Consider the following 14,625-nt stretch of genomic DNA (forward strand, 5'->3'; position numbering starts at 1 on the left):
ATAATGGTTTTTGAGGAAAAGCCTTAAGCAATTAAACTTACTGGCCAATTTCTGTCAGAATACTACCAGGAACAATTAAAAAGTTATTTATCCCCAAGGGCATCGAACACCCTTTGCCAACAGATGCTTTGTGTAATCAAAGACGATAGATGGGAGACGGGCCATAGTGGATGTCCCCGGGGCTCAGCGGCCCGTTCCCGGGATCCCTTGGACTGCTGGGCCTGCGCTGTGCTGGTCACGGCCCAGAATCTGCTGGTGGCTGCCTTCAATCTTCTGCTGGCGCTGGTGCTGGGGACCATCCTGCTACCCGCTGTCACCATGCTAGGCTTTGGCTTCCTCTGCCGCTCCCAGTTCCTGCGCTCCCAGGTACCCCCGTGCGCACCGCGTACCGCGCACCTGCGGGACCCGGGCTTCACAGCCCTGCTGGTCACCGGATTCCTGCTCCTGCCGCTGCTCGTCCTTCCCCTGGCCAGCTACCGCCGCCTCTGCTTGGGCCTACGCCTGGCCGACTGCCTCGTGCCTTATAGCCGAGCCCTCTAGTGGCGCCGGCGCTCCCCGCAGCCCCGGCAAACCCGGGCCGTTCCAACCTCAGGAAAGGTCTGGGTCTGAGGACCCTCGAGCAAAGCAAGAACAACTCTTACAACTGCCTGTCGGCCCAAGAACTTGAAGCCCGGAGGTCTCCCGACCTACCCTGTCCCGACTTCTGCCCCAAACGGGTCCTAGCAACCCCTTGGGGAACAAAACAGCAGCATTTGTGAAACCAAAACTGGTGAAACTTCACCACACCCCCAGAAATCCCACTTTCCCCTCACTACCCATATTTGAATCCTGAACATGTGGGCTGGACCCTGCACCCACCCCCCAAGTCCCCTGTGAACAGGACACTAAACTGCGTTGGTGCCCTCTTCCGGTGCAGCTCGTGCAGCTCCTAGTATTTACGCGCCGGGGGTGGGGGGTGAGGTTGCAGGAGAAAGCGTGATCAGTAAAAAACTAATAAGCTGAAAGCGGGGGGGGGGAAAAAAAGACGATAGATTGGCAAACTACAGAGAAACCTTACGTTTGTAACCATTTTCCAATGGAAAGAAAATGAAGTCTAGCGGGAGTAGTCCTAGTTATTCCTAAAACTTCTTATGAAAGATTTAGGATAAGAAGCCCTACTCTGAATTAATTTTATTTTGAAAATATTCTATAGAATATTAAAAATATTCTATATATTTAAGCTAGAACAGTAAATTAACACTATTGACTTGGGAGAGGAGTAAGGTAAGTGAAAGAAAGTAGCCAACATGGGCATTTTGTGATATATTACTCTGAATTACATTATGCAAAAGCTGTACTATGGTTCTTTAGTAGAAACAGTCCACTTAGCAAAAACATCCCATAAATGTTTTAGGCCAAAATGATCTTTTTCATGCTTAAAGACCCAAACCTCTGAGATCTTCTTTGGGTAAACGCTCAAGCGTTCCAGTGGCTCAAATCTCAATTTAAAAATTATTTGGTCTTACTTCCAGGCCACTTAGTGACCCATCTCTTTTCAGAAATAGGATGACTTACCTGGGCAAGTATATAGGTCAGTGCCAAGTTTCTGAAACAAAGTTAACTCTTCTAGCAACCACCAGAAAATGCAACAGTCAGTTCACTGTGACCAGTACCTGCTGAAAGGTTTTTAAATTTCAGTTATGCATTTCTCAAATATTACTCAAGCTTTGGTGTTACATTAAGGTGCGTCATTGGAAGGTGACACCTAGACACGTTACCTCACCAACTCCAGCGTGCTTTCCCTGCATTATCTATAAGCACCGTGATTCTAGTCTTCAATTTTCATAGGTGGTTGAGATGAAGAGATACCTACTTATAAATACTGCTAGACTTTCTTCATAACTCTTTTCTCTATCTTCTTCGTCTTACCTTTCCCCCTAGCTCTAAATGACATTTGTCATGGTGATTCCCAATTTTGTTTTATCTGGCTTATCCCTCTTCTCAGAGCACTAGATCTGTATGTATTCAACTGCCCAGTGATCTCTTCTTTTGGATGCTTCATACAATTTCAGATATATCCAAAATGGTTCCCTTCCTTGACTCCTGCTCAGTCAAAACCTGGACCCAATCCTCAGTCCCCCATCCCCCTTTTTGTAAGCAATTCATGCAGTTCTGCAATTCAGAACCTGAAATTTACCCTTGCTGCCTTTCTTACCCTCATCCTCCATATCCAACAAGTCTTATCAAGCCGAACTCCAGTTTACATCTGGCGTACATCCACTGCTTTCCCTGTCCTTTACCCACTCCCACCACCACCCCAGTCCAGACCGTGTTCATCTCCACTACACTAGTCTCCTAACTGATCCTTTCACTGCCACTCTTGTCTCCTTCCAGCTTATTCTCTGCCCCAAAAGTGGTGAGATCATGTCTCTCCCCTGCATAAAAGCCTCTAGTTACTTTCCATTGCACTTAGAATAAAATCTGAAATCTTCCTATGGATGACAGAGCTGAATGTAATTTGGCCCCTGCTATCAGCCCCATGGCTTGCTGAACTCTAGCACTGTGTGTAGTCTCTTACCTTAATGCCTGTGCACAAACTGTCCTCTTCCCAGAGTTGCTCCTTGTTTTACTGTGACCAACTTGTTTGTGTTCCTCAAAATATGCTGAAGTCCTGACCCTCAGTCTGTGTCCTTTTTTGGAGCTTGGGTCTTTACAGAGGTAATCAAATTAAAATAAGGTTATTAGGAGGAGCCCTATTCCATTATGACTGGTATCTTTATAAAGTGGGGAAATTTGGAGATAGACATGTATAGAGGGAAGATAGGAAAATGAAGTGAAGAGACACAAGGAAAAGATGGTTGCCCAGCTGAAATATGCGTATCCCAGAATCAGGAGGCATATATATGCAGGCGTGCTTCTAGCAGCATTCTTCCTAATAGCGAACAACCAGATACCCCAAATGTCCATAACTGATGAAAGGACAAATTGTGGTATAGTCACATGATGGAGTGCCGTAGAATAAAAGTGCATACATACACACAAAACAGTGTGGATGAACCTCACTAACATGAAGTTGAGCAAAAAGCAAAAATACCTAGTACATGATTCCAGTCAAAGTTAAAAAAAAAAAAACAGGCAAAATTAAACTACAGTGTTTATTTAGGATATTATTTAGGTGGTAAAAAACTAAAATTAAAAAAAAAAGATTGGAACAGAAGTCATAATATGATTACATTTGGGGGAAAGGAGAGCTTTATGAGTAGAAAGGTGCAGTCAGAGAGCCTTTGGGGGGCTAAGCTTTTATTTCTTGGCCAGGGTGGTGATGAGGTGGGAGTTCACTTTATGATAATTCAATAAGCTGTACATTTATGTGTATGTATTTTTCTGAGTAAGTGTTACATTTCCAATAAAAAAGTTTCAAAAAAAAAAAAAAAACCCTAACATGGAGTTCTTTTATTAGAATTCTAGAAATTGCTTCTAGAGTTTGGTTGCCAAAAACTTTTTTCTCTGCAAAGTAATTTGCATGCTTGCTCTACAAAACAATGAGAAGCATATAATCTAACATTTCACTTTTTCCCATTAGTTGGCAGGAAATCAGAGCCAAATTTAGCACTTCAGTGGAAAAGCCAACTCATCTCAGACTGCTGGTCTGCACAGTCCTCTGCTGCTTTTAATTGGCTGTGTGTGTGCTTTAAACTCTCTGTCTCTAGGTGTTTTAATATTGTAAGTTTCCTTTGGGGAAGTAGGTGAGAAAATCTTTAAAATTTTCATCAAATAAAAAGAAGAAGATATTATAACAGAGCATGGCCCAGTGGTTAACTGCAAGCACTCCTGCAACACTCAGTAGCTGTGTGAATTTGGATAAATTACTCTCTGTGCTTCAGCATGTTCATTTCCAAAATAGAGACAATAATGATACTGACTTCGTATGGCTGTTCTGTGGATTAAATGAGTGCATAGAAGAATGGCACATAGAAGACTGTTCGCTGTTATTCTGAAGATATGATACCAAAATCTATCACAAAGAACTACAAAGATTTGAGTAGAAGCAAGAACACCTGAGAGCAGGTGCTCCTGGATAATCTGAAAAGTCAGCAATAACCATACACATTTTCTTCCTCAGTAGAATATAATTTCACTTACATGACACAAAAGGAGTATTATGCAAAAGGCAGCATTTTAAATTAACAACAAAAAACTTACCTTCATGTTTACTCTTTGGAGAAAGAATTGGGTGCAACTGAAAAAGTCAGAATTCTTACTTTCTGATTTTCTGTAGAAGTGCAGTCCTAAAGAATCAAAATACAATCCAAAATTATAATGTCAACACATTTCCAGTTAAATATGGTGGCTTGAAACATACATTTATTGATACTCCTTCCTAAAGCCCTAACATGACAGTAATGGAATGAAGAGCAAAAGAGGAGAAAATTATGGACAAGAAATGTCAGGAAGTATTTGAAAGACGCATGGGTGGTAAATGGCTTAACTGAGTGGAGGGAGCTGATCTGAGAGAGGGCAGGGAGACACTGAGGAGCCCACAAGTCCTGAGGGGCCTGCGCTGGGAGGTACTGTGCTCTTTGAAAGGCGAGGATAAGGTATCGGAGAAAAGGAGAGCGGTTGAAAGTCCCATAGGAGCAAGAGGCACCTCCCACACCTTCCTTTCCTACAGCAAGACTCTACCCCGAATAAAGTGAGCCAGAGAAGAGCTGGACTCAAATAGCAGGTTCAAGAGGAGGGCAGAGGCATTGCTGAACACTGAAGGAGCCAGGCCCCTGGCCACCTTCTGCCTGGCTGGTTCTGAGACAGCCTTCAGCTGCCGTCTGAGTACATCTGAGGCACCCACACCACCACCCCAGCCCACCCCCACCCCAGAGGAGTCTGGAAGATTCCTTTCTGAAGAAACTAAATTGTCCAAGAGGAAAGACCATCACATGGTGATATTTGTGTCTGAGGAGAGATGGAGATTTATCAAATGACAAAGCTGGACTCCCACCCACTCAACCTACCCCTGGTCAACTGGCTCCACCTTCCCTGCCCGCCAGAGCTCCCAGGTCTCCCTGTAGAATATGAACAGACTGCTTCCAATCACAGACATTCTCAGAAAGTCTCCGTACAGTGGACAGAGACCTAAACAAAGTAACTCAGAAAACAATTCAGGGAGTAGGAGGAAAAAATTAAAATTAGTTTTGCCAGAAATTCTGCAGCTATGAAACAAGAATGTGTTGCCATAAAAAGGAATAATCTGACAACAGGGGATGACCCTGAGAAACAAAAACTATGATAGCTGATGTTACAGATTCAACACAAGGTTTAAAAGAGAGGGAATGAACTCTTCAAGCTGAATAAACAGCTAAGGAGGTAGAAAAGATAGGGGATTAATCCGCCTCATTTAATATCTGATGAATGCCAGGATGAAGAGAAAACTGGAGGGGAGAAAGTTGTTAAACCATACAAGAAACTTACTGTTTTTGTTTGCCACCATTTCCGCTGGTTCTTCATTCATGTGCAGTAGAAGGATTCTTAGGTGGTCGTCCAAGGAGCATTCCAGTAGGACGGGGACTCAGGAAGTGCTCCTGGAATGGACCAAGTGGAGGTTACTGGAGAGAGCACTTTTGGCAGAGCAAGGGGGGGGGGGCAGAAGCCAGAGGAGAGAAGTCTGAAGGACAAATAAATGGAAAGTCAGGATTGGAGGTAATTCATGAGTCCACAGTTCTCGGACATCTTTTAGTGGAGAGGGGAGAAATCAACTGACAGCTCTAAGGACTAAGGGCAGATATTTTTTAAAGGTAAGAGATGCCAGAGCATGCTTGTGTGCCAATAAAAAAAAAGGAAAAAGGAAAAGTGACTTGAAATAGCAATTGTATTCCTGTTTCTTAGATAAGCAAAAGACTACATTTAAAAGTAATAAATCAATAGGAAATAGAGAAGAAAATTATCCAGGTCAGGTGTTGCCCTTTGATCTTAGTGATGGGAATGATTTAAATTCAAAGGATTAGAAGAGGTAGGGAGAATGTGCTTTTCAAGTACCTATATCAGTTCTCCATGATTGTATATAGATGATATCATTTATTCTGGTCATTAATGGATTTTCTAGAGAAAGTTTCATTTCTTCTCCCACAGTTTTTCAGTGAGTTTTTGTATCACTGCTACAGTGATTTGATGAGTCTACATTTAAGGTCAGAACTATCATTATCCTCTTGCTCAACAACTGAGCTAATCATTCAACATGATGTCCTGGGCACTGACAGTATGCCCAGCAGGTTGCCAAAAAGACCATGATGCTCAGTGGAGGGAAGTGATGGACACAGTGTTGGACCCATCCTTGGTGCCCATGATTTCTGAGACATGAAACGTGTTGGCTGCAGACACGGTACAGCAGGACTCTCAGGACAAGACAAAAGTGGCAGAGGAAACAGTACCACTGGGAAGCACGGGGCCCCACCGCCACTGCCACCTCCAAGAAATGCTGTCATTTGGTCATCTAGGAATCCCCGCACAGAAGTAGTGACTGCCGACGCTGCTGCTTCAGCTTAGGGTGATTTTCACGATCTGAAGTCTTCTTCCTGAAGAGACTGTCCTAGTCATCCAGCCTCGACAACTGACATTCTGGGGGATCTGTGTGAAGAGCAAAGCATGTTACCAGCACAGCAGGCAAACCAAAGGGCCAAGGCCGCTTCTCACCTCTTCGTCTCCCCGGCACCGGCGCCAGCATCGTGGGCTCTATCCGGATACTGCTGGGAGGGAGCCTCCCGACCCCGAGGGGACAACTCAGTGTCGTGAAGCCCCACTCCCTTGGTCCAGGACCAAGGGGCCAGATGCGAGAGGAGGCAGTTGGGGACGCTGGTGAGACCCGGGCCTGCCAAGAGGTAGTTTGGAAATTAAAGTCCTGTGAGATTGAGTGTGAGTGGAGCTTCCAGAAGGGCCTGATTTATTCCCTGGCAGTGGCTGCTTCACTGGAAGAATCTGATTCAACTTCAATCAAGAATCTGCTGTGATGAATGTTCTCTCTGTGTGAAGTATCTGCTATTTCAGTAGCCATCAAGGGAAAATATATGAAGAGTGAAAGGAGCAGTAATGACCAAGAAGCATTTCCCAGTCCCAGAGAATGCGTCTACCCAAGAAATCATTTTATTCTATTTTTACGAATGCAAATAAGAATGGAAATTTAACATGGTCATTTCTACCATGGAACAGGCTTTTGTAATTGCTGCCAAGTTCTACAATAATCATAAATGCCTCACATTCATTTCCATGCTGAGGTTGGCTCTTACGGTTCCACACAGTGGGCCAGAACTAAGAATTCACTGCTTTTCTCTCAGCTAGAATCCAGCCATTTTCCAACAGCTTTCATTAGGGAGGGGGAGGAAGGTGCAGCAGACTAATTAAACTTGGATTTAGGATCCTGCTAGAGATCTTAGGCTGCACTTTTTTCAACAAGTGATGAGTAAGCATAATAAAGCGGAGAGACTCCTGGAGGGCAGTGATTCGTAGTCCTGCTTGGGCTGTGTGAGTTTAGGTTAGTCACTTACCTTCTCTGGGCCTCAGCTTCCTCCTCTGGGAAGTTGGACAGGAGAATCTCTGACGTTCCTTCCAAATCCCACATCCTGTGATCCTACAAGTGGTGCCAGCTAAAATTGGTCGCTCCATGTGGCCTAGAAAGGAAGAATGTGCCCTACGGTTTTCTAGTTTGTGAACAGACATTCAAAAAGTAGAATGGAATCCAGCCCTGAGTAGACACTACTGCCTCAGGCAGAACGAAAGAAATCGGTATGAAGGAACCTGACTTGGCAAAGACAGGAAGCTTCCTGCCACCCTGTACTTGCCTTGGTGGAGCCAGCTGGCTCTCAGGAATCCAGAGGGGAGACGGGCTGCGAGTAAGGCTCACCCAGCCCAGGACCTTGCTCAGCCCCCAAAGCAGTTCTTTGTTCTAGCGGTTACCTGAAACCAGAAGACAAATTCTTTTCCTACAAATTCCCATAGGTTGCCCAGAAACTAAAAGGGTCTTTCCAGAATGTTTAAGAATATTTTTGGTTCATCAATCCTTTTTTTTTTTTTAATATCATGGCCCCACAAAACTTATCTGCTGCCCATTATGTATTTCTTCAAGTCTCAGATTTAACAGGCAAGAGCTTACCAAAAAATTTTCCCTGATAACTTTGAGAAACAATTTACCTAAGTTGTATTAATTTAAGGTCTCCAATTTCATGAGTGTTGACAGTTGCATGCACCTGTGACAGAACTACCATCACAATCATGCTACAGAACATCCCTCTACCCAGATTCCTTGTGCCCTTGCGCAGTCCACAAGCACCCATTGACCTGCCTTTTGTCCCCATAATAGATTAGTTTGCATTCTCCAGAAATTCAGGTAACTAGAATAGACAGCATGTAGTCCTGTCATTCAGCACAATGAGATTCATTTATGCTATTGCATGGAAAAGTTTTTTCCTTTTTTATTGTGCAATGGTAATCCATTGTCTGGATGAACTATCTTTTGTTTATTCATTCACCTGTTAAAGGGCATTTGGGTTGTTTCCAGTTTGGGGTTATTGTGAATAAAGCTTCAGATACAAGTTTTGGTTTGGACGTGCTTTTATTTCTCTTAAGTAGGTAGCTAGGAGGCTGGATCATATGCTAGATGTGTGTTAAAAAAGTGTTCTCAAATTTTTGAGACAGTAAATGATTTACAGGTCTGCCTTTGCCCTCAGATGATAGAAACCTTGGAGTTTCTTTAGAGGCAATGGTTCTTAACCCTGTCCTTCTCTTACTGTGTTGAGTATTTTAGAGATGGAAGAAGAGGTTGGAAGAATTTTATAGACTATTTTCGGGAGGGGCCTGGGGACATGAGGGATCTGCCAAAAGCAGAGTTGCAGGGCAAGTGACAATGTTGGCAGGCCCCACGTGTGTGAAGAACACTGAATGGCAAACACCAGTGTGTGGAGTTGTTCATGGAAAAAAAAATGTCAGAAAGAACCCGGTTCACACTATCACAGTTAAAAATGATCAAGTCATCTTTTACACTGGATGACATATCTTCTCTACCTAGAATCTGGTGGGAAAAAATGGTTTTTAGCAGGAGCTTCTGATCAAACCCCAGAAGCCCATGGGACCTAACAGATGTGCAGAGACAGCCACTTCCCCTGGGCCAGCGCTGCCTACTCAAAGGGCCAGGCCCTGCTGAGGTGGAGTAAATCAACACCTCTATGAGGACAATTTCACACCTTTGCCAAATGCAAAACCACTAGTAATGAGCTTTGTTTGAATTCATTCAAGAGGAATCCAGTGTGGAAATATTTGTTCACTTTTTCATTCTTGTTTGCAATAAAAATGGAATAAAATCATTAATTGACTAGATTTCTTACTTAGTCCGAATCATAAGGCTAACAAAATTCTAATTAAAAAAAATCAATTCATTCAAAAAATGAGCAGAAGACCTAAACAGTCATCTCTCCAAGGAGGACATACAGATAGCCAACAAGCACATGAAAAGATGCTCAACATCACTAATTGTTAGATAATTGCATATCAAAACTACAATGAGATATCACCTCACACCAGTCAGAATGGCCATCATTCAAAAGTCTTCAAAAGATAAATGCTGGAGAGGGTGTGGAGAAAAAGGAACCTTCCTACACTTTTGGTGGGAATGTAAATTGGTACAGCGACTATGGAGGACAGTATGGAGGTTTCTTAAAAAATTAAAAACAGACTTACCATATGATCCAGCAATCCCACTCCTGAGCATATATCCAGAGAAAAATATAATTCAAAAAGACACATGCACCCCAGTGTCCATAGCAGCACTATTTACAATAGCCAAGACATGGAAACAACCTAAATGTCCATTGACAAGATGACTAGATAAAGAAGTTGTGGTATATGTATACAATGGAATACTACTCAGCCATAAAAAATAAAATAATGCCATTTGCAGCAACATGGATGGGCCTGGAGAACATCTGGCGAAGTATGCCAGAAAGAGAAAGAAAAATACCATACGGTATCATTTATATGTGGAATCTTAAAAAAAAAAAAAAAAAAGAAACAAATGAACTTATCTACAAAACACAGACTCACAGACAGAGAACAAACTTATGGTTACCAGTGGTTAAAGGGTGTGGGAAGGGATAAATTGGGAATTTGAAAATTCTTCCTCTTGGGGAGTGATCAAAATGTTAGCCTCCTTGATTGTGGTAGTGGTTTCATTGGTGTATACATCTATCAAAGTTCATCAAAGTGTACATTTGAAATAAGTGTGGTCTACAGGAACCATACCACAATAAAGATGTTAAATTAAAAAAAGAAAAAAGAAAGTGCCTGACCTTAAAAAAAAAATCAATTCATGTTTGCTTTCTGTTGTCAATACTAAGCATGTTTCTAGGAGGGATATTTGTAAAATCATCTTTAGCAGTAACAACGAATCTTATTTTAGATGGGACGCCACTGGACGCATGACATTTTCAGTACTGCAGTCAGGGAGATCAGGAAAAAAAATGTCACTTGTAAGTACTTGACTCAACAACAAATAAAATTACTTTCATTTTTTTTGCAAAAAAAAAAAAACCAACTTTGAGAAGAGAATTTGTGAACTGAAAGAATATATTGGTCAAGTCTTTCTTGGTATGACTCTCTCTTGACACACAAAGTGAAAAGAATTGGAATGAAATTCAAAAATTCTTTGAACCAGATAATAAAGAGGAAGAAATAAGAGCTTATTGAAATGTGTCACCTTTTTCACATTTACACACTTGTCAGTTTTCTCAAAGGAAGCCGAGGCTCTGCAAAGAAAACAAAGCCCCCATCATCACACAGTTGGTTTTGCAGCTTGAAGATGAAATTGAATCTAAAGCATTTCTGAGGTTTTCATGCTCCCCGCTGCATGTTTTTAAAGAACCCTACATCTCCTGGCTCTGAAGATAGCCTGCCGGCTCCCAGTCTGCAACAAAAACTGTCTCAGGATTTAGAGAAGGTGGAACCAAAAACTTCACTGTGAAATCTGAGGATCCCAGCAGGGCTGAAGTGGAAGGAGTTCTCTACTGGAGGGTGTGGCTGGGGAAAGGCTAAGAGGTTCTCCGGGTTGCGGGGTGGGGGGGTGTCATCACCTTGGTTACTACTGCCCCTTCTTTATTTGATCTGGATTCCAACAACCCAGGATTCTTTCCAGAGGGATGAGGAGACAGGAATGAGAGTGCTCTGTAGGCGGAGTACTGAGTGCTATCGGCGTCACTGCCAGCATTTTTTAGCTTCCAGAACCCCTGGGTCTGGTTTTCCAAAAACTTGTCCCTGAGGTTCCTCTGAGTTCACGTGAATTAGTCTGTCCTGGCACAAGTGGGCAGCTGTGTTTGGAGTGTAGTTCAATCATTGCCTGCGGCCTTCTTGCACCTATTTCCCCCTTTATGTTTAAAGCAGGCATCTCAGGAATCAAGGCATTAGGTGGGAGGTGTGACTACTGCATGGACTCTGGGCTCCGTTTTCTCACCCTAAAGTTGCAGCACAGTCTTGAGATCAGTTACTGAACCAAGTAACTGGTTTGAATTGAGAGGACTGAATGCGTCAAGGTCACCAATTCAGAAGTCTTCTTAAGGAGACTTCCCTAGAGACTCGAGCAATAGCCACCAGGCTCGTCTTGCTACAGCTTCCTAAGTGAGCAGTCAACTCCATTTTCTGGATTGTCTTCCTGCCTCTTTTTCTCTCATTGCTGAAGCTGGCTAAGAAAAGTAGGTCTTGTAGAGAAAAATAGTAGGAGTTAAGAAGCCCATCTGCCTTCAAAGTAGATTCCATCCTTTGCTGGTTATATGGTGTTGGGTGACCACTGGTTTCCTGGCGTCCTTGGGTGCTACTTTGTGAAGCTGAGCCACCACTGCCCTCTCCACGGCTCCTCCAGGGCTGTTGTAAGGACCAAATGACCTAACGTGGAGGGCCCAAAGCATGCTGTGGGGTTAATAAAACTTCTTACCCTCCTCCCTTGAAGCTATTGCTCTTTGAAATAGAATGCAATCAATTAAAACTAGAACCATGGGTTTCAAACATCTTGGTTTGATGATCAAATAATTAGCCAAAAGGAGAGTTTGGACCGTTTTTCTTTTTATCAGGACCCGCACTAGTATTTAGCAGGCATTGGCCGAGGACCCAGGCCACATTATGCCCTGCGATGAGCTCTATTCCAAGGAGAGTTTCACCCAAATCTCAGTTCAGGTGGCTCAAGGCCATCTAAGTTGGGAGAATTAAAGCAATGGTGATTGGTAACTGCATTCTAACCTGGCACATGTGGCTTAATGATTAATTTAGTAGGCAATCGAGGAAAAGGAGAATTGCATGATGTGTTCTTCCCTCTCTGAAGGAGGCTGCATCCTGCCCAAGGGCAATCTTTGGCAGGACTCTTGGGGAAAAATTTGGTCTTGACAAGGTCTCTTTTAATAGTTGAGTCTTTGCCTTGGAAGGAGCCTTTTATCTTCCTCACTTGTGATGGTAAAAGTAGATCCTGGCACCTAAAAAAGATCTGACAGTCCAAAAGATGTGATGAATGAAAACATGCCCAAAGTCATGAACCCAGCACAGTACAGGGGAACGTTTGCTATTACTTATTTTTGTTGAGTTCTTATTCGTGATAGATCAACAGTCAGAACAAGAATCTTGCTATCAGTTCTGACATGGGATATGGAGAAGTAAAATTTTATGTGAATGACCAAGATTAGTGGCACCCTTCTAACCAATATGGCCATGAGAGAAGCAGAGCTAACAGACCAAAGAGGAAGGCTTCCTGATATCTCTTCACTGGGGTTACTTTATGTCCTTAAATGCTCTATGTGATCAGGCAATCACATGTTTAAGTTTCACTATTATTAATATATGAGTTGACTATGGAGAAAAAAGTTCTCTGAATTATTCATCAGAATGAACTTTGTAACTAATAAATGAAGACAGCAGTTCCTAACATAGACCAATGGTCAGCCTTAGAGATACAGGTTTAAAAAATCCTGCAAAATTATGATGACATATCCTTTATTTTTTTAGCAGCTATTCTAAACTCAAAAATATTTGAAGTAGCTTGTTATAAAAATTTAAGTATCATCAGACTAGTATAAAAAAGCCAAACTACCGATCAAAAACAAAACAAAACAAAAAAAGGAACAGGAACAAATAAATAAGGGCTGAAAGGAAGAAAAAAAAAATAGAATTCTAAGAACTCCTATCTGGGGAACACTACAACAATTATACCCAAAACCTGGTCTTGAACTTCCTAGCAGCCAGGGCGATAAGGGAATGATGGATTTATATAGTTGTCAGTGCCTAGAAATAAGCAGCACAGGCCAAAAGAACACATTTGTTCAGTCTTAATCTCTGAAGACAATGTGATAGAGATCTTCTCTTTAAAGGGAAAATTGAGTAAGAGAGTGAAAAAAGAAAGCCCCTGATACCTCCTGGGCACAGCACACAGAGGTGCTGCCTGCGAACACGAGCTGCGACCTGCCCTGCAGGGACTCTGTGGAATGGTCCAGGCTTCACAGGGGAGCACAGATTTGGCCCTGCCGGGAGTCGGAATCCTGGCATCCTCAGGCAACCAGAACGTGGCCTCACGTTTGGACGTGAGGAAGATATTTTCCTGGATAATAAGGAGAAGAGATGTCACAAAGAATTTGAGTTTGTAACTATGATCTGTCCCGGGGCTGCATCCTACTGACTTGGTATAACATTAAATGACAGCTATCAGTTTGATTATCTGGTGTCACCTGCCAGTTCCTCTCAAGTTTACTTTGGACTTTTCTCTGCACACCCTTTTCCATGTTGGGGTTTTCCAGGGCTCCGGTCCTGTCCTCTTCACCCTATGTTCGATTTCATCCACTCACGGCTTCACCTACAGCCTGTTTTCTGGTAACTTCCAAATTCATTTCTGCAGCCTACACTTCTCTCCCAAGCTTCAGATCCCTAAGGCTCCTGGAGAAGTACCTCAAACTAAACACGTCCAAACCGACCTCATTTCTTCAAACCAAATCTGGAAACCTACTAAGTCCTCCAGACAGTTACCGAGTCCTGCAGCGTCTACTGGTAGTGGGGTAGTGGATATATTTTCTCAGGCCAAAACTAGGTGGGCAAAGAATATAGTTTTGTTCTAAAATACATTCTGCCCAGCTGCAGAAACATTTTGTCAATTCAAGATAAGCTCAGCCAAACAGAGTTTCCCACCTCCTCCCTGTGGTCACAGTTAAGTTCCATCTAGTGTTGAGCACCTGGGGACCTGGGGTGGGGGTTGTGGCAGGGGGCCTTGTTCTTAATCTACTTCCATTGAGGCTGCATTTGCTTACATAGCTGGGTCCCCTCTGGCACTTTTCTGCACCAACAGCCTCTGAGATATCCATCCGGTCTTTGGTGCCAGATCCATGCAGGTGACCCTCTGTCACAATTCCCTGGCTCCTTTGCCAATAGCTTCTGTGCCTGCTGCAGAGGGTGAGGCAGGGAAACTTCTCAGATGCTTCCTGGGGCCGCTCTGGGGCCCCAAGACTCCCAGGCAAAACCTGGAAGTTGAGGCATGGGTGTCTTCAGCTCTTTGACCCTCCACTGTCTCTGGGGCTCATGCCCCCTAAGCTCAGATTTAAGACTGGTGCATTGGCGGGAGGGGCAGTGCTCAGGGCCTCCTCTTAGTGA

The 14,625-nt window shown here is 43.3% G+C and overlaps 2 protein-coding genes across 12 annotated transcripts in view; one reads left to right on the forward strand and one right to left on the reverse strand.

The window, feature by feature from the left end:
* The first annotated feature begins 116 nt into the window (after positions 1-116).
* Positions 117-637, forward strand: LOC105064443 (transmembrane protein 88-like). The gene has a single exon (XM_045512330.2). The coding sequence runs from the start codon at positions 124-126 to the stop codon at positions 538-540; it is 417 nt and encodes a 138-aa protein (XP_045368286.2). The 5' UTR covers positions 117-123; the 3' UTR covers positions 541-637.
* Positions 638-2,557: 1,920 nt separating this feature from the next.
* The window catches only part of HOMER1 (homer scaffold protein 1), a 187,064-nt gene continuing 174,996 nt past the window's right edge, over positions 2,558-14,625 (reverse strand). For 5 of the 11 annotated variants that reach the window (XR_012505302.1, XR_012505306.1, XR_012505296.1 and 2 more), the window contains 5 exons: positions 13,401-13,585; positions 11,085-12,481; positions 5,446-7,920; positions 4,183-4,268; positions 2,558-2,687 (listed from right to left, as the gene is read on the reverse strand). Coding sequence is in view for 1 of the 11 variants with exons in the window: in XM_045512325.2 (XP_045368281.1) it covers positions 12,439-12,481; positions 13,401-13,585 (228 nt within the window). In the remaining 10 variants the exon portion in view is untranslated. Of the gene's footprint in view, positions 2,688-4,182; positions 4,269-5,445; positions 7,921-9,933; positions 12,482-13,400; positions 13,586-14,625 lie in introns of those variants that run through there. The other 6 variants (XR_012505268.1, XR_012505271.1, XR_012505264.1 and 3 more) reach the window with 6 other exon arrangements.

Source organism: Camelus bactrianus, chromosome 3, assembly GCF_048773025.1.
Source record: "Camelus bactrianus isolate YW-2024 breed Bactrian camel chromosome 3, ASM4877302v1, whole genome shotgun sequence".
Classification (NCBI taxonomy): Eukaryota; Metazoa; Chordata; class Mammalia; order Artiodactyla; family Camelidae; genus Camelus; species Camelus bactrianus.

What these genes read in the sequence shown, in the direction of transcription:
- LOC105064443 (XM_045512330.2), top strand. Translation starts at nt 124, where the DNA reads ATGCTTTGTGTAATCAAAGACGATAGATGGGAGACGGGCCATAGTGGA.